This window comes from Sceloporus occidentalis, unplaced genomic scaffold (genome assembly GCF_023333645.1).
Source record: "Sceloporus occidentalis isolate IW3139 unplaced genomic scaffold, rSceOcc1.0.p SCAF_42, whole genome shotgun sequence".
Lineage (NCBI taxonomy): Eukaryota > Metazoa > Chordata > Lepidosauria > Squamata > Phrynosomatidae > Sceloporus > Sceloporus occidentalis.
The window spans coordinates 6,488,655-6,512,463 of record NW_028317022.1 but is presented as its reverse complement, the minus strand read 5'-3'; the positions used below and the strand labels follow the sequence as shown (position 1 = coordinate 6,512,463).

At 39.4% G+C, this 23,809-nt stretch overlaps 1 protein-coding gene across 1 annotated transcript in view; it reads right to left on the bottom strand.

Annotated features, from left to right (window-relative positions):
- The window catches only part of LOC149289944 (utrophin-like), a 233,397-nt gene that overhangs the window by 51,292 nt on the left and 158,296 nt on the right, over nt 1–23,809 (bottom strand). The window contains 2 exon segments of the mRNA XM_089490156.1: nt 286–554; nt 15,980–16,109. Coding sequence (XP_089346282.1) covers nt 286–554; nt 15,980–16,109 — 399 coding nt within the window.

Genomic DNA, 23,809 nt, shown 5'->3' with positions numbered 1-23,809 from the left:
CCAATTATGGATGCTCATTCTTCAGTAGGCCATACATAATTTAGAGATTATTTAAAACACTTGGAAACCTTAATTTGTTCACCCTAGGAAGGCAAAGAGAAAGGGGAGATATGATAGAGTACATGCAATAAAATAAAGTCCAAGAGTGACATCATTGGTGGCTTACATGAAGGACACGGCTTGCAAAAATGGCTTTACAGTCTCCAACTGATCTACTGGTCTACTGCTAGACAGTCCAAAGCTAAACATTCATTAAAAAGTGAAAATGTTGGGTGCAATACTTACACTTGTCTTCTCAATGTGATCTTTCAAGGAGTCAATCAATAGGTCTCCTACTGGTTTCCAGCTACAGCGCACTTTCTCTGCTTCTATCAAGTCTCCATCAAGTTCATCCATTGCACTCTGAAGGTCCTTTAGCTTCTCCAAGGACTTGTCTACTTGCTTTTGCCAACTAACAGCCTGAGAATTCAGGTTTTCCCACTTTTCTTTCACCTCTGCTGACTGCTTGCGCATGGCCCTTGCAATTTTCTGTGCTTTTTCTTCTGGGGTTAATTCTACAAAAAGGAAAATAAGGAGTAAAAGCAATTGAAATAACATCTCAGCTTACAGAGAAATCATTAATCAATACATCTCGAAAGAACAGAATTTCATGTTCCACTGAACTAACCACTTAGAGAACAAATGTGTACAAGAGTACTGGTCAATATTCAGCATTACTGAAGAACGGAGGCACCTTCTGAACTTCTCTCTACATCGAATGCGTAGCCTCTATTCCAGTTTAAATTGTGCCAAGCAATGTTGGTTCAAAACCAGGTCATTTACATTATTGTGGTGCCTGTAACTTCTCAAAATGCTGCGGGTCACAGGAGTTTTACTTTATCAAGAGGATGATAGATAAATTGAACAGCCTCCCATCAGATGTTGTAGAGGGTAATACAGCGATGAGACCAAGAACAACTAATTAAGGTCTGAGTCTCTGCATCAGGACAAATGGGGAGCCTAGATGGCCAGAATGGTTCTTATCTGACGTTAAATTCTGTGTTTCCATCTTTTAATTTAGTATACTTATTTTCAATGAATTTATGAATAATTTTATGGATCCATGGGGTTTATTAATTACAGTGAGAGCTTGCAGAAAGCTGAAGGCTTCATTATGCATCAAAGAGTAAACCCCAGTGCTCACTCGTTTCCTCTTGTAAAAGAAACCTGGTGAGCCCTATATATACAGTTAGATAACCTCATAAAATGAACTATGCATTATGCAGGACTAGCTCTGCACTTCCTTGCAGAAGAAGTCCACAGAGATTGTTCCTTCATAATGCATAGTCAATTCAGTGATTTGAAAGTTAAAAAAAGAAAGCTCTGTCAGTTAAAGTCTGTTTTCTAAAGCCTTGAAGGTAGTCAGGCAATGTAGCAAACCAGGATAAAAATCAAGAAGGGTGTTGGTTTCTATAATTAGAGGCATTAGCAGCAGAACGAAGGAGAAGGATCTCCGGTTAGACCTCACCTAGAGCACGGTGTACAGTCCTGGAGACAGAATCCCCAGAATGATACTGACATTCTAGAGGTAGTATAGAGAAGGGATATTAAAATAATGAATGGGATTAGTATTAAAGAGCGTGTAGAGAGTTCAACAGCCTTCCATCAGAAGCCGTATACAATGAGGAAATTTATTTAAGCATGGCGCAGTTGTGTGACTATCCTGCATGTAAGACACGACCAAGAACAGATACGATTTAAGAGAAATTCTCCAGACTAGACAGGTTCTTATCTGCTGTCAAATTCTGTGTCTTTATGAATAAGTGCAAAAGTCATGCCAACCCACAAACAACTACAAGGAAGCTACAATTCCCTTTATTTAAAGCCTAATATATAAGTCAGGCAAATCAAGTTACTGGCACCTACCCTATTTTGCAAGCTATCTACCACCTTTTTTTATTAAAAAATAAATAAAATAAAAACACTATTGCTGATTATTCTCTCTCATCTGTTTTGGACAACAGGAGATAACCAGATAACTACTTAAGAGTAATAGGTGGCCACGGCCAATTTAGGTATTCATATTCTTCTAGGGTTAAACACACGCAACAGATTTAGTAGAGAAACAGAGTTATAAAAAATCAGCATGCTGAGTACATTAAAAGCGGGAAAACACATAAAAAAGACATCCCTCATTAGGGACCAATGTATGAGGCACTTAGACAGAAAGCCAGTGACCTAAGCTTTGCCTCGTACGGAAAAAAAGAACTTTGTAGCAACGTCGTCTCAGTGTGACAGCAGAGCAAGCTAATGGGCTATTTTGGATTCCTGGAAGAAACAAATACAAAACGGAGGTTCCATAGTGCACACAAGGTCTGCGCATGACAAAAAATCTTTTCATCATAAGCCTACTGCTAGGACTGGTACCTTAACCCGTTTGTCTCCAGGCAGAGACTGCACTCTGAAACATACTAATTCGCAGATGTAACCCAGACAGTTACGTCTATAATAAAAGTCTGGAAACTGTCTGGAAAATGCATTGAAAGAAAGGTTCCCTTGCTATGAACCTGATTGTTTTGCTCTCACGTCAAGAACAGCGAGCAAACATAATGGTCTATTTTGACACGGCCGCCAGTGTTGGCAGGAGAAATATGACCCGACCTTTATCTTCGAAGAGTAATAATAACAAAAAAAAATTCAAAGCTTTTTCAGGTGGATTGGAATCATGGCCAAACAATGACCTAAAAAAAAGTTGCCACGTTGTCATTTGGCGACATTGATTTTTATATAGGATTTTATGAGACACACCAATCAAATGCCACGGAAATATATGTCCCTGATTGCATCCGCTTCATCTACATTCAGGAAACACTATATTCAGGTTCAAATCCACATCCGCAATATAAATGGCTTAGAGGGTTGGGGGGGAAAAAACCACTGGAAAAGTTAGCAGTTGTTTGTGAAATATTGTGTAGATGATAAAACCTAGTGGATGCTTCTTGAATAAAGAGTTACAACCTACAAGCAACACAAGATGATCATTTGTTTCTGGATGAGAAAATAAGATAAGGTATTTTAAACTTTGAAAGAAAAGGGATTACTCAAGAAGTACAATAAAACTTGGCTTAATTTCCTAATTGCGGTTACATTCCTTTGGTTTCCAGGTTCTTGCTAAAGGATATTATGTGGTATAATAAAACCGCAAAGAAATTACACTCTGTGTACAAAGGGTTAAGACATTAGTACAGAGGATTTCTGTGCAAACGTACAGACATAAAATATGCATGGGTGCACCTCTTGTAAATAAGGGGAAAATACAAAGTTCTTGCTTTGGAAAACGTTCCTTATTGGATAAAACTCTGCTCGACCGAGAGGAACACACATTTGTTATATTTAATTGGACACAAGAAAGCATTTAAATGTGCTTGCTAGATAAATAAACTCTCTACCCTGTGAAAAAATTGCTTTTAGCAATGTAAATGACTGGTCCCAAACAGAGGTTTTTGGTAATTATGCAAATGTACAAAAACCGGCTTTGGTGACAAGCATTACGGTCTGTGCCTAGTCCTTCTTATTAGTAGGGTGACCACATTATATTTCTGCCAATCAGGGGCACAGTATGGATGGATGAGGTTACATACATGGGCATATTTTATATATATATATATATATATACACATATATATATATATATATATATATATCTCAGGTACACGCTGATCCACACTGTCATATACACAGAAAATAAATGTTATATTATAGAAATTATTAGGAAGCCATGGGAACCATGTTGATATCAGATTAAATAACATATTTATATTATTATATACATAGTCATTACCAGACATGAGCAATTTCAGAGAATTAACCCCTCTATTACCAGACAATATAGAACATCGCTGCAAACATTTTCCAAACCCGCTATGGTTTATTTACTAAACCGAGACTTTGCAGAAACGTTAAATACACATAGTTAAAAACACATAGATAATTCCTCCAACACTTCAGTAAATAATTAATGACCAGTGTGCTATGATACCTGCACAATCATCAAGGGATACAGCCATTAAAAAACCCAAGGAATTTTAACAGAAAGAGAGCAATCCGTAATAATCAGCTTGGCAGAACAATAATTTTGCTACCGGCAACAAACGTTGTGGTCACATAGCTAGTTTTGGCTCCTCTTTGCCTCTGAGTTTGTAATACAAAAAAATATGGAATTAGGTTTTACAAGTAGCTGGAAGGGATGCTCCAGCCATAATATGCACTTTAATGCACATGATCACTTAATAGTCCCTTGTGTTTGCTCCCATTTGCTCCAGCGCTGGATGGGTGAGAGTTCAGGGGTATCGATGTAATAAATTATTAATTATTATTAATTATTCACATGAACAGAAATCTTCAAGCAGCCAATCAGTGGTGTGAAAACGGGACAAAGGAAAGGGCGTCATGCCCAGGTTGAAGAATGAATATTGAAGCATTTATGTAAATAAATGAAAGTACTTTCATCTACATTCTTCATTTGTAAGGCATGGGGCACAGACAACCACTAAACAGTTTGTAATACTAACACAAAGCCACTAAACCATTTACAAAGTTTTTATACCATGGTAATTAATAAAAGATTTCTGCAAGTGACATTTTAGCTGCATGATTTGACTATATAAAAAAACATGCCGCAGTTCTTTGTGGAGAAAAAGCTACAGTGTATTAATGCAGTTTGGAAATTAAAAGTTCCTTTAACTCTGTTTCTTTTTTTTTTTTTACCCTTATTTGGTAAAGTAATTATCTTCTTCAGCAAAAAAAAAAATTACAATAAAACTATTGCATTACCAGCTCATCAAAAATATAGTAATAACATGTCTATTTACTTGCGATAGATTGGATGAAGCATAAACAAATTAAATCCGATAAATAACAATTGTTAAAAGCTTTGTTAGTTTGTTCTCTTCACTGGATGATGCATTGTCTGTTGCAAGGCATTGTGGGACGTTTAATAGAGGACACTTAATTTCATGCAATGTTTGCCAAGAACAAAGTTACTTTATGTATTATCACATATTAATCTACCTGTACACTTCTATATGGTGGATGCCAAATATATCACTTAAAACCAATAAATAATTAACTGATCTGAATATCATTACTTGGCTTTGCACACGACCTACCAAGTTAAAGGTGCTGTTCCACTTAAGCTTAAATGCAGTATTACAGGCATTGTTCCTAGTACTTTTGAATGCCAAAATAATTGTTCAATAATGAAGAAAATGGCCTCATTCATCATTTTTCAGGGAATGCCTAATTGTCATGCGGCACAACTGATGTTGTCGTCAAAGAAACTAAAAACGTGTTGGATTTTTCTGGATAAATCCTTAGAGGAAAGTATAAAATAATAGTACACTAAAGTATATTTGCTCGGTATGCTTGAAAGCTCAACGTTTGATGTGTCTGCACGGATTCTTTAATAAATGAATAGTACAATCGTAAGTCATAATCCCCTCATCGAACAGTGACCAGGCAAGGTAGCCAGAGACATACTTTTGTTTTAATGTGGGGAGCCTTAAGCTTGGAGACGGATACTATTATCAGGGGCAATATGGCCGGTGAGTACAGGGACAATTTCCCCCCGAGCCGATCCAAAATACTTCCTACTCACAGAGGTAGGATCACAGTGGGGTCGTGTAGCACTGTGTTACATGACCGTGCCCTAATATCATGGCTGTTCTCACGCTGTGTTAGTAGCCATAGTGTGTATTGTATGAGGCAAGATGATAGAGTGAGTGTGTAAGTGTATGTTAAATTGTGCATGTATGGGTGTGTGTTATGGTAAGTGTGTTTGGGTGAAGGTGTGTGCCAATGCATAAAGTGGTTACTTGGAGGAGGGCGCAAGGGGCTGGAGGCCACTTGGCTTTACCCTAGGCCAGAAGCTGCCTGGCTATTTTATTGGTGACGGAATAAAAAAAAGAACGTCCCGCAAAACTCCTTAACGGAAAACTATTATGTTTAATATTTATTAATGTGCTTATCTCCCTGATCGTGTGTCTGGGTGGGCCTGCCACAAGATTTTGTTTCAACAATAGAACAATTTCAAATGAAATATATATGTTTTCTGCTTGTTCACTATTGTACCCTGGGCAGTTCATTAGTTATAATGGATATATATATATATATAATACTGGTACCTGATGGACAGTAGTTTAAAATTTTGTTAGCGAATAACATTTTAATGATCCCTGAAATGTGTTACAAGACCAAATGGTACAACGTGGCTATGTAATAAACTTAGAGTTAAATAAATAAAGGGAATAAAATGAAAAGAAACACGGTAAGTAATAACATAAACAAAGAGACAAAGTTGTTCCCTCTGCATCAATAACCCAATGACTTTAATTTCTCTAGAAGTAATTTGTTGGAAAATGTTACCTCTGGGATCAAAGTACAAAACAATGGGTTTTGGTAGATGTATTATAAAATGTCAGCAGACTACTGGTTTAAATGACTTCAAAGCAAAATAAAAAAAAGTGAATATAAGCAAAAAAGAAGGAATGCAATCTAAAGTTCTTCTTCTGGCTATGCCAACAAGGGGTCCTGAAAGACCCCAAATAGTCATAGAAAAGCTGCATTAAAAATGATGTCTTTCAAGGGTTACTACTAGACAAATCTTCAGTTGCTGTGGAACTATAAATCCATAAATACCCCAAAATATATTGGCAGACTCTTTTTCAACAGTGTTGGTATCCATTTTTTAGCATACCATGGCTCATTTGCCATTGGGGAGGTTATTTCTAGTCAAGAAACAATAATCAAAGAACACTAAAACAAATTAAGTATAAAATTCCATGGATAACATCAGTAAAAATAATATTTGACAGAACCTTTTTTTAAGTGTGTTTTTTATTTTAAGTATTGAGGCTTATCAATGTTTCGTTTATTTCTGGCAAACATCATGCTTTCTCAAAGTTTGTCACCAGCTCAGGTCTATATATTAGATATATTATTAACAAAGATGCTAGTGTGATTTGCCTATTCCTAATAGAAATGTCAGTGGCTCAAAGAAGTGGCACAATTCAACATGGTCCAGGAGCACCTCTATCAAGAGGAAGAACTCAAGAGAACATCTTCATTCATGACAAAGAAGACCATGACTAATGTGAGTAACATTTGCCAAGAAGCACTGTTGGGGGAGTTAGCTTGGGTAGCCAATTGTCTGGTACCTGTGTCTTAATTATACTATATATGCTTAACACAACATCTTTGGCCTCTTGAAACTGTTGAGGAGCCCCTCCCCATGTATGAATCCAGTTTTTGGATCTTAATGACTGTCTGTGGAACATATTATTGCACATGTGAAGTTATTGCTCATTTATATGTACTTATATTATGGCACAAATAAACACATTTCTGTTTAAAATGAGCCAGTGGTGTGTTAGCAAACACTGTGCATGTTTGGTAATACAATATTTCAGATGTCATTAAGATGTCACTATATTAGGGTTAGTTTCAAAGGTCCCACTTCTGAAGGCATACATGAGAACACCCAGAGTTTGACTTGGAAGCTCCCAGGTATGCCTGAAAGGCCTAAAGAGAAACCACTGTGACAGGGCCAGGCTAGCTGGCTCATGTGTCATATGAAGTTTAGCCGGGTCACGGAGCACTTTTGTGTCCGGTTCTGTATACTGTGACCCGGTAATATATTATATTGTGTTTATTGTGTAACCGGCCCAGAGACTGATGTGGATTCAGCCCCAGCTTTCAAAGAGACGATCCTATAATCTGGCTGGGGCTCTTAATCAGCCAACACAGCCCTGTCTGCCCAGACGGCCCCCGCACTACAGGATAACACAGGTGGGGGAACCCATTGTATTCTGTAATCCCCTCACCTGATACATCCCCTGTATACTGATGGGATTTGTGATGGGATGTGGTTGATGGGATTGGGGGTTGGGTTCGGTACACATTGCATTGAGATTGTATATAAGTTCTGTGTGTTTGTAATAAAGAGAGTTCTTCTTGGTTTACTACGAATGGTGGTCTGGATGATCCGTGGATAGCTGAGTGCTATCTGTATGAGGGACTGACTGGTGATTCCTCAGCCCTCAAACAGGGGGACCCAGCCTTGGGTACGGTGACCCTGTAACATTGGTGGCAGCGGTGGGAAGAATCCCACGACTTGGGTGAAATCCAAACCACCAACTGGGATTGCAGACGAGAGACACCAAGAGAGCTCCTGGAGGTTTGTAGCAAAGGAAAGGCTACCCTGGTTGCGGACTGCAGAGAGATGGACCGGCACCAGGATGCCCCAGAGGAGAGCCTCGGACTGAGTGCTCTACAAAAGAACATTCTATGGCACCTATCCCTGTACCCAGGAGGGGCTACATCGGAGCAAGTGACGGCGGTGATTGAAATGTGTCACCGGGAACTGAGCCAGAGTGGGTCTGTATCTCCCAGACTAGGGGAACAGACCCCCAAAATATCATACCAGGATATCCAACCCTTCCGAGAACCAGAGGATGAGACAGACCGGGTTACAGCAGAGGTGTGTGAGCTGGAACACCAGCAATGGCAGTTAGAGTCTGCGCCTGCAGACTGGAGGGATGATTTCTCCCATCCCCACTTTGAAACGTACTGGGCACAGTACTGGACAATGTGGGATCTACGAGTTCCACTCCTGGGGGAGAACCCGTTGCCGGAGTGGGAAGACGAATTGAGGGGTCTCATATATGCAGAGCTCGACCTCCAGAGCCGCTACCAGGGATTCTCCCAGCAGTTAGCAGGTGAAGACCACAGCGACCCTCTGATGCTGTATAGCCCCGTCGACCCAGGACTGATATATGATGCCTTCCAATTTGACTCGTCCTTCGGAAGCCCCTGCCAGTACCGCAGGGATACAATCTGGGACAACCGTGCAGAAGTCCTGGTTTATACTATTCCCCCCGAGCTGGAGGCTGTTATGGATTGCCTGGTCCAAGAGGAATGGCAGCTCGAGAGGGACTATAAAGAATTGCTGCGGAGAGTGGAGCTCCAGGAGTTACAAGGAGACTGGGAGCATGATACTACAACTTGCGGGAGTGGGACCGAGGTCCTCTTCACCTACTCCGCGGCCCCTGCCCTGGCGAGAAGAACCGAGGTCCTCGCCAGCAAAAAGAAGCGGAGGAGGAAGCCAAAAGCTCCGACCCAAGTCCTCACCAACAACCCTGGCTGCTATACCACGGCAGAAGAGATGACTGTCCCCACCGCCCGAGTAAGTGGCACAATCCCCCTCACCAAACCCTTATCTATGCCCGTAGAAGCCAGGGCCCCAGATTGTCCCCCTGATTTCCCGAGTGTCCTGGGAGAAGTCCGGGTCACTGCCCCAGAGGTTCCCACTGAAGTCCCCGGTGACCCGGTAGAGGCACCGTTCCCTAACCTAGCGAGGACGCCAGAGGGGCTGCCGAGTTCCCTGGGTCCTCTCAGTAGCCTGGCGCAGGCCCTGGTTCCTTTCCCTGTGTTCTCCGAAGTGATCCCTGGTTCCCCAAGTGTCCTCCTAGAAGCCCAGGTCACTGTCCCAGAGTGTTCCTCTGACTCTCTCCGTGCCCAGGCAGAGGCACCTGTCCCAGAGAGGAAGATCGAGGGTCTGCTTAACCCTCCCGGTGGTCCAGTATTGGCACCTGTCCCTGCCCCGGAGTATTCCCCTGGGTCCCCTGAGTACCGCGCAGAGCTGCTTAGCTCGCCCAATAACCCAGTAAGGACACCCGTTCCTGTCCCAGAGTGTCCCCTAGGTCACTCCAGTGTCCCGGTAAAGGCCTCTCTTACTACCTCTACGTGTTTCCCTGGTTCCCCGAGTGCCCCCGGCCCGATCAGCAGGGCTTTCCTTCCATGCAACCGCCCTGGCCTGGCAGCTGCCCCAGACTCAGTTCCCAAGACTAGGGAGCAAGAGTCTCCACGTGCCCCTGTTACCCTGGTGAGGGGGATAGCCATGTGCCCCCGGCTGAGCTGGGAGCGCCCTCCAATTCACAGAGGACTACTGACTATCCTTTTGGGCAACCAGGGCCCTGGCCCACCTTCTCTGGATGCTTCTGACAAAGGGTGCCATAAACTAAGGCCTGCACCTTTGAACTTTGTCCACTCGGACAGCCTGCAGCAGACCCGTGTGGATCTGCCTGGTCTGCCGGACCGTTGGTCAAGGGGGAGATCTGTGACAGGGCCAGGCTAGCTGGCTCATGTGTCATATGAAGTTTAGCCGGGTCACGGAGCACTTTTGTGTCCGGTTCTGTATACTGTGACCCGGTAATATATTATATTGTGTTTATTGTGTAACCGGCCCAGAGACTGATGTGGATTCAGCCCCAGCTTTCAAAGAGACGATCCTATAATCTGGCTGGGGCTCTTAATCAGCCAACACAGCCCTGTCTGCCCAGACAGCCCCCGCACTACAGGGGGGATAACACAGGTGGGGGAACCCATTGTATTCTGTAATCCCCTCACCTGATACATCCCCTGTATACTGATGGGATTTGTGATGGGATGTGGCTGATGGGATTGGGGGTTGGGTTCGGTACACATTGCATTGAGATTGTATATAAGTTCTGTGTGTTTGTAATAAAGAGAGTTCTTCTTGGTTTACTACGAATGGTGGTCTGGATGATCCGTGGATAGCTGAGTGCTATCTGTATGAGGGACTGACTGGTGATTCCTCAGCCCTCAAACAGGGGGACCCAGCCTTGGGTACGGTGACCCTGTAACAACCACTAAAACAGAAACTTTATTAATAGTTAAGTGATCACCAAACGGTGGGAGACGATCTGAGCGTTAAATCCTAGGGTGATAACAATCTCAGAGAAAATGCCATTACCATTCTAATATCACCCTTCTGTATTCAAATTGCTAAAAGTGTACCACGGGGCTAGGCTACCTCAGAGCAACGCACTCTCTCATAGTAGTAATCATACAGAAACTCTAGTTCCCTACAGCAAAGAATTGAACAAAAACAATGACAAGAAAAAAACAAGCTTAGCTCCGTCAGTGGTATTGAAAAGTTCCCGACAAAAGAACCCTCAATATTTAAACCACCAGCTCCTCCCTGATTGGTTGTGGCACTGAGGGGGTTCATGCATGACTACCCAATCCCTCCCTGGTTGATTATGATGCAGAAGGAGGCTCGTCCATGACGACTCTTGTTGTTATAGATGCTTTTTCCAGGTTCAACAAGCGAATCTATAGTCCCCATCATTCCAATAAATCCAGGAGCATAGCTGGTGCTTAATTCCAAACTGATCACACTAGTATGTAAGGGACTCAGCGGGGTCCTCCTTAAGATCATTTCATCCGTACATGGATGCCTGCCTGTGCCATATTTGCCCCCTACTTACAAATCCATACTTATTCATTCACTCGTTCACACATATTCATTCACAAATACTCATTCATTCACTACTTACACATACTCATTCATACACCATCCCCCACACCTTGCACACTTTGGCACGGACCAGCAGCTTACCTCTGCATTGCCACACACTGTGCAAACAACCACTCTTTTACCGCCCAGTGGAAGCAGAAAGACAGCAGGGTCATGAGATGTAACGTACGGTACTCTGCTGGGTTCCTGCATTCACTGGGTGGTGGATTCCAACCCCTGCGACCGCAGGCTTAAGGAGCAGCTGCTATGGGCCCCCCCAGGAATGACCTGGCCCAGGAGAGCTACCCCTTTTGTACTGCATTAAGCACAATCCTGTGTAAAGCGATTTAATCAAAATACAAATGTAAGATGTCAATCATGCCTTGTATTAACTTGTCACAATAAATCATGGATATATCAATTTATCTCCTGTACTGTGACATCATCAACATAAGGAAAGAAGATAAATAAATATTGATGATTAATTTTATGTATCAATTGTTCCAGAAATCCAACGATTTTTTATATTTTTTAATTAATTTTCATAATGTTTGTTTTTAATTCAAGAGATAATGTAATATGATTTATTTATTTCTCCCCATGGGAGAGTATGCATAATAGGGTATATTACCATATTATTTAATTGTTATACATAACAGGGTATGTTATGCTTTTATTTGATTCAAGAGTATATTTATTACTGGAAGGGTGCTCAAATATGATTTAATTTTTTTTCTGTAAAATGCAGCAATAAAGGCAGTAATACATCTTTAGTTTATTACTATTATTGGGTATTATTGGGGGATATTTTAGCGCAATAAGAAGGGGTGTAATTGAATTCCTCACTCAGGCCCACAGGGGCTAATGTGTTTAAAGTATAAATCCAAAACGATTCTCTCTGAAGTAACCTAATGTGCCTGTTACCTCCCCTAGGGCCAGCTGTAACTGTTTGAATACCTAGAAATCCTAGCCATTTAGTATCGTTATGTTTCTCCCTTATATGTCTTGCTACTGATGTATCTATTCCTTTTCCTTCTCTGCCAATACGTTCATGGAATCTTGTTTTTAACTGTCTAATGGTTTTCCCAAACCGGCAGTTAATCAGATTGACAACGCTCACTGTTGAACAATTGATAAAATATTTTTTATTAATTAAATAAACTCTTTCGGAATGGAGTTGCTGGTAAATTTCTTTGATGAAATTATAAAAGCACACGTCTTGCAGACTTAATTTCTGAATGGCCTCCTAAGAACCAATCTTTGCAATCATTTTGTCTTAACTATGGTAACAAAATCCATTTAACAGCAGTTACTTTGTCCCAACTCTGTGAAACACTGGGAGAGTGAAGGATCAATTTCATATACCTGTCTACACATAAAAGCTATTTTTTTTTTCTATCAATGGGCTTGAGATCTTATCGATTGACACTATTTAAAACACAGGAGACTTTTTAGGGTATTCTAATGGGAAGAGTGGAAATGTCTGAAATTTGGAAAAATATAACAAATATAATATTAGAACATAATATACTGTACATACTGATTGTATAGAGTTGCCTGTTCAGCTGCTTCAAACTCTGTAGCAGAGTATAATGTATATGCTGCCAGGACTCAGAAATGTAAAACCAATACTAATTTGTATGCGGTGAAACAGCTACATTTATATTCAAAAAGCTTTTTATACAGTACTTTTTTCTTATTTACGGTCAATCAAGGCAAACAGACTCCGGCATGTAAACATTGTCATTCCCTAGGCGTGTGTTTTCCTTATCTGCTTCATGCTGTGAGGTGTTAAACCTTAATGGAATGAAAACAGAGGAATGCCACCCAAAACAGAGGCAATGCTGTACATCTGACACACTTGGTTAACCCCAAAAAGTACACCACAAGCTTTAGAGGCTGGCATTCAAAGACCTAGATCTGAATTGCATATGGGACATCTGTAAATTGTAACTTTTCAGTTTATTTTTCAGAATACTCATAGCTGTCTTGTTTAACACATGAGAAAACACATGAGGAGGCTGCCCAAGCTGCATACTCAAGGTTTTACCTGGAGTCTTTGTATCCTCAGGTCTCTAGGTGCACTTAGTCATTCTCTGGGCAGAAGTGGTCAGCCCAACCCCAAAAGCCACTCCAAGTAGCCTACCTTGGGTAGTTCCCAGGTAAACCAAGTTGCCAACATGGTGAGGCCAGCCCTAAGGCTGTTTTGTTAAAAAACAAAACAAAACAGGGCAATTGTGATTTTGAGTCTTAGTTTTATTGTGATGTCGGCAACATTCCTTACTTATCTAGGTTTGAAATGCCTGATGTACTGGTTGTTTAATATTGAAGGCACTGCTAATTGTTAACATGGAACTATCACAAAAAATCTAATTTTATATATATCATAGATGACCTTAAAAACATATTGCTTATGTTAATTTAGTGTATCAAAGTAGCGGTAGTGAAAGGACTAAATATGAAATGATATCAGAGGCAGCATGTCTGATGACATCACACAATGCTGGGAAGTACCTATCAGTATCTGTATATTTATGAGCGCGTCTCTCTGATGTGTGTTGAATGTTTGCTTTTTTACCATTTGAGGGGTGTTTTTGCAGTTTTTACCTCTCTCCCACTCCTTATGTGCTAATGGAAATCATTCACAATACAGAGAGTTACTATCAGGGTGTTACTATACTGTCAGGGAGGCTTTCCATTTTCTAGCAATGGAACATAAGAGTTTGCTGTCCTTTTAGTGTCCACTCAAAACAGGTGCATATGTGTGCATAGGTGCATTTGTGTCTAAACATGAGCCTTGTATGCAATGCCATTCCAAACCACACGGGACCTCACGGTAAAATAAGTTAACTTACATTTGTAAATGTTTCAGCATGCTTTTCACATAGGTATATTCTAGCTTTGGTGTACCTTTAACAGTCTATATGTTTGTTAACAAAGCCAATAAGATTGGTGTCTACACCAACTGTGAGGTTACAGCTGTTAAACTATTCTCCTGGCATAAAAAGATTTTTAAATCGATGCGCGTCTTGAAAAGATCAGTGGAATGAATTGCACCATTGTAAGCAAGGCTTCCAGCTCACCACTTTGTTTCTACTTCAAATGGTGCTTGAGAAAGCAATCTTTCTTCAGCTACACCTTCTCCAGTTTTCATCTGCAGTAGACGTAAATCTGTTATGAAATGCTGTCAGGCAAGCTGGCAGTGCCTGAACTATTTATTTTCCTGTGGCTTAACTTATTGAAGCTTATTTATACTAGGGTATTGATTACCTGTAAGAGACATTCTTCATTGTCTCAAAAAACTTATGGAACAATTCACATTCAGCATGTGGTATCAGGCAATGCTCGGCTTGCTTGTGTCGCCATAACTGCCGGGTGGATGGGATTTAAATCAAGTCAATCACTGCTCTGCTGATTTATGGGTTTTCTGCAGAAACTCTAGAAGAACACCTAGAAATCATTTTCTTTTTTAGGTTTAAGTTATAATATTGATAATAACAAAATGTCTCTTTCCTGTGGTCTTTTTGTATGACCTTTTGCATAAAGCCTAGAGCTCTGAACGTGGGAGTGGGACATCAATACTCCACAGGCCTATACAGTCTGGATAATATATGCCCCTTCACACATCAGAGAGTTTATTTAATACAATGAAATCCCACGAGCCTGGAGAGGTACTTTCAGATATAGCATAGGCTTCCCATTCCTTCTTTACACAAGAAAGCTGTATGAATAGATCCTAATAATCACTATTGCATATGATGTGTCAAAAGCATGTTTGAATTTCATGAGTGTCAGAAACTTAAATGTGCACTTCATAACTCCTGTTCATTGTGAACATACTAGCAGAAGTAATCATTGTTAATTCGAGATTAGGTGTTATTTACTATGAGGTGAAATATGAGATTCCATACCTTACATACTAGCTCTTTCCAACATACATCATGGAAGACATAGATTTTCCTTCTGACATTTCCCCTTTCATCCTTTTCAAACAGTTGTCTTTTTTCTTTTAGAGGTTCCTCAGTTATCTCATACTCAGTGACATCAAAATCAGATGCCATGACATCCAGAGGAGATGCATTATAGACACTGGAGTACATTCTAGTTGTAAGGACATCTCTTTTAGCCTTACTTAGGTTATATCATTCAACCCCAGCTGTGGTTCTACTGATTAGCATGTTTCTATTAATTTAAAATGGTGCAGTTGATGGGGTTTACTGAATAACAGGAGTCACTAAATACTGAGTGAAAAGTCGGAAGAATACTCTTTTGGGATATTGGGTGGCTCAATAGAAGGTATTGGCAGTATCTTATGATTTCCTCTTCTTTTGGACCAACACAGCTACATGCATTTTCCTTACTATTCCTATTTCCAAAGAACAGCTTTTAAGAATATGTGTCTTCAAAGTCAACTTCTTTGACCCATTCTCAAAGACCCCAATCAGGGAAATGGTCCATGGTGCTACAACAGACACTCCCATGCTTGGAATAATCTAATAAACATTATCTGGCTAAATAAAAAAATGTCAACATTTGTTTATATTACATTTTATAGAATGCTGCGGTTGAATATTGTGTCAAAGTCTTGTCACAAAGTCTTTTCAAAATACATTGTAATCCAACCTGTTTTAGGAAGCAAGTTCCTTCGTGGCTCTTCTGGACCCTCGATAGGTTGCTCAGAAATGAAAATTCTTGCTTGCTCTACAGTGTTCATTATGGTTTGCTCTTTTTCCTTCAACTCCCGTTTCAGAACCTGGAAAATCAGTAAAACAATAAGAACTTAAAAAATAAGGTAAAAAAATAGTGAAATAAAATTGAAAATGAAGATAAAGTTGTGCCTAAGGCCAATGAAGCTGTGAGTTGCTGGAGATCACAATGCCTACTGCATGGCACTGACCGGGAGTTCAACCATAAGACAGCAACACTGGAGTAAATGAAAAATGCGGAGCAATCGGCAGGTTTGCATGATGACTGCTCCACATTTATTATCATTAGCACATAATTAGTCTTTACAGATATGTCCCTCAATGTGTCATCATAATCATGTATACCAGCAGAAAGACACGTTAGTGGATATACAGGATGTAGTACCATAGTGTACATTTTCACTTTAAAGGATATCAGCAACACTATGCACTTTGCTGGATACACATTGGAAAAGCTTGCTTTTTCCATTACAGGGACAATCATCTTACTCTACTTGTTGGAGAAGTAATGCCAAAAAACCCACAATGCATCTAGGATTTTAGATATAACCCTGACTCCACCCACAGAAAGACAAACGCCATTCTCTTTTTTAATTCTACTTTGCCTCAAGGTGCTGCAAGCAGTACTAAGTTCATAAAGTACTTAACAATACTATTCATTTCAGAATCAATCATTTGTGACACACAATTTACAGTAAGAAGAAAAAGTCATTACAGTTTGGCTATGCGACATTTCATAACCTACAAAGTTTAACTTGTAGCTAACAGGCAAATGTCCTTCACACTGTATCAATTCATTCTGATTTAGGCTGGCGCCCTGAGTGTAGGTAAGAAGAACATTGCTCCGGAGTAACAGATATATAATCCTGTGGTTTCCTATGGAAAATGGTTGTTTTTTAAAAGAACTCAGCTGGCCCAAAAGCTTGGTATGGTAAAGTATGGTAACTCTCAGTTCCAGCTAATTTGCAAATTGGCTGTGAACTTATGCATAATAGCTTTTATTTTTGCATTGAAATGCGAATGTTAAGCTTTTCCAGGTTTTCTAGAGAATACTTGGGTTTTTTTTGCTAAAGGATAGTCTAAAATCCTTCAAAATGATTCTTCACTGAGCATCTAATGTGTCATTAAGAACTGCGAACCATATCCAAATATGAATATTCTTCCATAGCATCAAATGTGTTGTCAGTATCATAGCTACTGTCAAGTTTTCCTTTTCTTCATTAAAAATACATAAAAAGGAGTAAAAAAAAGGAGCCACAAGATAAAGAACAGTACGGATATTATACATGTCTGTTCATTGTCCTTAGCCACTGATGAAAGCCTTTTGAAACAGTCAACGAATGTTCAGATTAAAATAAATCATTTGATCAGGGATATTTTTTAAACAGACTAAAGGTAGGAAAGAACACAGAAAATACAAAACCTGCACATCTTAATAAGAAAAGAAAAAATAAATAAATAAAGTAAGCTCTGACAGCATTTCTTTAGAAATATAAATACTGACTGTTGACATTATTGAATTTAACAGCTTACCAATTAATGGTAAACATCAAACCTACTCACATTTATGTTCCTGTTTATAGTATTATGGATTCATTTCCAATGTCCAAAGTTCTATCCCTTCTCCTCAACCCACCACTGCCAAGGCTGCCAAACCAGTCAACAGCAATCAGCTAATTAACAACAGAGAATTAATAAATGAATGAAATCATGAAGATCCTGAGAACAGGAACTTAAGGTGGCCCCTCTTCCATGGTATCCGTATAAGCTGGGGTTTTAGTGAATTACTCTTTTTAATCAGTACATAACCCAGTATATGTTTATTAATGTATAGAACTAATTTAGAATTCCGAAAATATGTGATCTGTTTTAAATATAGAAGGCTATGATTGCACATGAATTATATGATGTGTGGTAGTAATGAAAAATCTGCTTATTTTTATGTGCATAAAACCAAATATTGTTAATATCTAAATATAGAATTTGCAGAAATATATGCTACATATAACCCATGCGAGTTTTAATATATAAAGTAGAATACATAATCTCTTGTATTATGCCGATCCCATAAAATAATGGAAAATTTAGAAAATATAGCAAACAAAAAATATATAACATCTAGGCTGTTAGCTTGCTTCTTACAAGTTCCTCTGGACCTCTGGATGACAAAGCACAAGGAAGTAGGGGGGGTAAGATTACATATAAATACTTACATACATAAAGAAACAGTGGCGTCTCCAGCTTTCATATTTAGGGGGGGGCACATGGGGGCCAGGGACCAAATTAGGGGGGCCAATTATAAAACGATACATATACACTATATATATATATATATATATGCGTTAGACGTGCATTTTTAACTACATAATATGTACTTATCTCTTTGAAGTAAAGACCGTGATTGAAATATGATTTCAAAATAACAGCTGAACTGACAGTTTTCATTTTTTAATATTAGCCCCTGCTGCCAATATATATATTAATATTAGCCCCTGCTGCGGATATGTATCAATATTAGCCCCTGCTGAGGATATATTCGTATATTAGCCCCTGCTGCCAAAACATATATAAATATTTATATGGAACAAACCACTTTGTGTTAGGAGGGGTTGTGGAATAAAACAGTTATTTGTGAAAGGGGCAGCTGTGTATTGGCCCTGGGGATATTTGGAAGCAGGACAGAACACCCCTATGGCCTTTGCACTGTGGTACAGCCTGCCCTGACTGTGATGTCATAGTGGTGTGACATCACAATGCTGTGATGTTCTGTAAAAGTGCATCCAGACACTCTGGTTGCTTCAGATTGTGAGCAGTAGCAGTACTGAGCATAACAGTTACCTGTCCACTACAGGGAAATTGCGATTTCAATTGACTTTGAAAAGAGAAAATAGGCAGAGATTAAAAGGCCTTCATTCGTGTGCACGTAATACCCGGCACATAGTTGTAAGTCTCTGCATCTGAACATCTTTGACTGACACCCGACAGGTACACGTTTCAGCCATCATGGAGCGCACTTGCTTCGGCACTCCTAGCCCTCGCACAAGCAGCAAAATAACATTCGCGCTGTTTGTGTTTGGCTGGGCGTTCTTATGCGGCGGATTTGTACTTTCTGTCTATGGGTTCGGGTCATGCCAGTCCCACAGCTGTAACACCTACAAGGTGATGGGCCCGCTACTTGCTGGGTTAGGGCTGGTATGTTTAATGATGGCACAGTTTACTGCCAAACGAGAGAGGAGAAGGAGGGAATTAGAAGGAGACCGGACGGATCCAGATAGAAGCGTCCTCTGCGGGAAAAGCCGGCAGTTTGCGCAGTCCCTAATACTCGGGATCCTGTTACTGGCTTGTGGGGTAATAGTTAGTATCCCAGGACTTGTGGTACCAGCCTGCAAGCCAGTATCCGACACAGACAAAACCCCTAAATTCTGTGAAACTCCCTTACTGCAGATAATCGTATTCGTACTAATCGGCTCGTGTTACTGCCTGGCTATCTGTATGAGCAAAAGCCATCAGGACGGCGACTCTGAGGAGGACCCAGAAGCCTGCAGATATCAGCTGGTTCCTGAAATGGTGGGTGACGAAGTCTTCACGTTCCCTTTAGCCCCACCTCCACACTTTGCAGGAGGCCATGATTGGTCAACGAGCAGGGACCCTCCTTCCTATGGCAGCATCCTTTTTGAAAGGGGCGACCATGATTCCGGCGGAAGCGACGGAGAAAATGAACACAACGTTCCATGGCTGGGCTGGCCGACCGTAGAATACATCAACGAGCGTATCCCTTCGGAGCCACCTCCAAGATACGAGGACATATACCCTGCTCAGCTGGATCCTGAAGAGAGTTCATCATCATTGTATTACTCCGTTTCACAATCATCGGAGTCGAGTGACTATGAGCTCGCACCAGGACCCTAAACGTGGAAAGTCTGAACTATTGGGGGTTTTTTTTTCTAACATTTCGACTCAGTACAGTGTTTGAGCCGGAAGCATCACCCAAAACATCACATCTGACAATATCCAGGTCTGCAGATAAAGGACTGAAATCAGACCTGGTTTTTTTGTCAGTGCCGGCACTGTACATGACGCCTGTTGAAATGTTTTTTCCCCCCATGAGACTTCCCCTTTAAATAACGGATTAAATAAAATGACATATTTTCATGGTTGCCCCGCAAACAGTATCTGTGTGTGTTTGTGTGTGTTGGATATACCGTGTGTACAAGGTCACATTATCGCATGGAATCTATAACATAAATCTCTTACATGTGAAATCAATGTGTTATCTATGGCTTGGAACCCCCTCCAACGTATCAGACAGTTTCGGGTTTATATGAATGATCCTTGGGACAGCTAAGAATTGCCCTTGAGAAGTTGTTACCTCTTCCTCTCCCCCGTGTAATAATTATGCTGCGGGGATCGTTCTCCTTGATTGTGTTCCCAAAAGTAGAAAAAAGTGTGGTTTTTCTCATTTCTTTCTTAAACAAATGTAACAGTTCCTTGAATGTAAATCTTCTCTCTTCTCCGTAACCAGAGCGATTCCCCCGAAGAACTCCACAGCAGAGCTGGATGGAAAGCCGTCTTGTTATTTCTAACCAGAAAGAAAAATCCTCTCCAATGTCTCATATTATTATTATTATTTATTATTTATATCAGATTATTTTATATTGTGCCATCATATTCCGCAGCGCTGTACAATACACGTGAAGTAGAATCAGCTCTTTAAGCATCCCAATTCCTTTTGCCAGAGATTAGTTATTGTAATGCTAGTAATATTATAATATATTATTATTATTTATAATAATATTATAACTAATAGTAATATAGTATTATTGTTATTAAATTATAAATAATAACACTAATACTATATCAGGTATAATATTATTATAAATAATAACAATAATACTCAATTACTATTAGTTATATTATTAGTATTATTTTTATTTATAATACTTTTGTAATCAATATTATTATTATTATTAGCTTTTATTTATATAATGCCAACAGTTTACGCAGCGCTTAGTACAATACATACATTCAAGGGGTATGACAAGACGAGACTAAGACAAACAGATACATTAGCTTACCATCTTGAGTAATACAGTATTATTATTATTTATAATAATATTATAACTAATAGTAATATAGTATTATTGTAGTAATAATAATAATAATAATTCTATATTACTATTGGTTATAAAAGTATTATAAATAATAATAATAATAATAATATAACTAATAGTAATATAGTATTATTATTATTTATAATAATATTATACCTAATATAGTATTAGTGTTATCATTATTATTATTATTTATAATATGATAAATTATAGTAATATAGTATTATTGTTTATATTTATAATAATATTATAACTAATAAAAGTGTTCGTTGTTGTGATGCCTGATGAAGAGCATTTTAAAATGAAGAAATAAATATATATAAAACACAAATAAATACATATATATATTTACTTGGGAAGTTTTCTTTAATTGCTTTAACCTTTTTTGTTTTGAGCAAACATGCTAAGTTCCCCTATTTAATTTGGCCAGTCCCTCTTTGGTCCCCTATCCCTGCGCCCCTCTTGACTCCCCTGTAAAAAACAAAGTGTCCCTATGGAGTTTGGGTAAAATAAAGTGATTTATTCACCAATTCCCACGTTAAGCAGAATCCAAACTTGGGTGATTTGCAAGGGTATATATATTAATATTAGCCCCTGCTGCCAAAACATATATAAATATTTGCCCCTGCTGCCAATATATATATATATATATATATATATAAATATTTGCCCCTGCTGCCAATATATATATATATATAAATATTAGAACCTGTTGCCGATATATATTATAGTGAAAAAATTGGACCCTACCCAAGCATTTCCTTGGGCCCCGCTCAACGCTTCCTTGCATGCAATCGCTCCATCTGCTACCACACCAAAAAATATATTTGTCACACTGACTGCAGGAAAGACAGTAATCATCCCCAGAGTCCCTTTGTCCCCTTATTCACTAAACCATACCACTCTTTTACTTACACCCTGTAGTTCAGGCATAGATCAAATAAACAACACATGGAAACAGCACATGCAACTGAATAAGACAAAAAAAACCCTTGTATTTGCAGGAATACATAAATAATGTATGGAAACATAGCGTTGCAGGTATAAACCAACAAAACACACAAATCCAGCATTGCAGGTATAGATCAACTGGAAATCACATGTAAACTCAACACTGAAGGTATAGATCAAATAAACAACACATGGAAACAGCACTCCAGGTATTGATCAACTAAATAAGACATACACATCTTATATTTGCAGGTAAACATAAATAATGTATGGAGAGATAGCAGATACAGATAGCACAAAACCCAGCTTTGCAGGTATATATATGTATTGGAAATTACATATAAACGCTGCATTAAAGGTATAGATAAAACCCCCTAAATTACAGGCATAGGTCACAGGTTGCACACCTCAAAGCAAACCCTGGCATCCACATTGTCCACATAGAACCTGACCAGCACCCAAATTACACACACATAGGATGTGCCATCTTTGTCGGCAAACAGCCCAGCAAGAGTCAACTTTGTCCCCAAACAGCTGAGCGTACGCCATCTTTGTCCCATCTACCCCCTCTCCCTCGTAAGGTGTATCACACATTCAAGCTCAAACTTTGCTGCCAGATATATTACAATGTATGCATTTGCAGCCCCGTTTTATGCATCTGTCCAATTGAAATTAGGGCAAGTATGTGAGTTTTGATAGAAGTACCTGCACGGAATGAGAATTAAAGCAAGCTGCTATTGTAAGCGTTACATTCGACTGCCTAGTAAATACGTTTTTAACGTTCTGGGACCATGAGAAGAATCAAATTTTCACGGTGCATTCTCTAATAGTTTGCACTGTCTTATCGTATTTTTTCACGAAAGAGCCACTTCCCTTGGTGCTGCGGTTTGCTCTTGATAACAAAAACAGATAAGTGATTTCACTACTTGCCATGGCAACATTTCAAAAAAGCTGCCAGCCCCCTGTGCCCGTCTATTGCTAGCGTGTTTATGACTCATTTGCACACAATGTAATGCCATTTAGGAGGTAAGCGATAAAAATAAAATGTTTATACCAAAAGGAGATTGAATAAATATCCTAAACAATACTTTCACAAACACAGACAATTTCTGGCTGGTGTTTCAGTTAAGAACTAATTTTAAATTACCAAGCTTTGTAAGATTTTTTTACTGGACAAAGCCACTTTAAATTACATTTCATTTTTATTATTTTCTTAGCATTCCTATTTCATATGCAGAATCAGGTTTTAAAAACTCTCTTCTCTCATGCTCTGTTACCTCTATTGAAGCATAGGAACCATGATTTTATGTGGATACATATCCATAGGCGCTGAACAATATCTAGATGTGTCAATCTAAGCACATGGATTCGTTCTAGAGCATGGGTGTCAAACTTCAGACATTGAAGACCAGAACCAGGTAAGAATTTAGAATTTGGATATCCCAGCAAGAGCACTGGAAGTTAAATTAAAATATTTGGAATTTATTAAATCACGCGTTCAAAGCAAAGTTTTATCAAAATATTGGTCTGTTTGTGGCCTTTGAGGCCTGGAGTTTGACACTTCTGTTCTAGCGTGTTTTCTGAATGCACAATGATGACGTGTAGTGTAGTAAGAATAGTATCTGGAACTTAGATCGCTAAGGAATATAGTTCCTAGAATGTGTAACCTTTTTGTGAAAGCACCC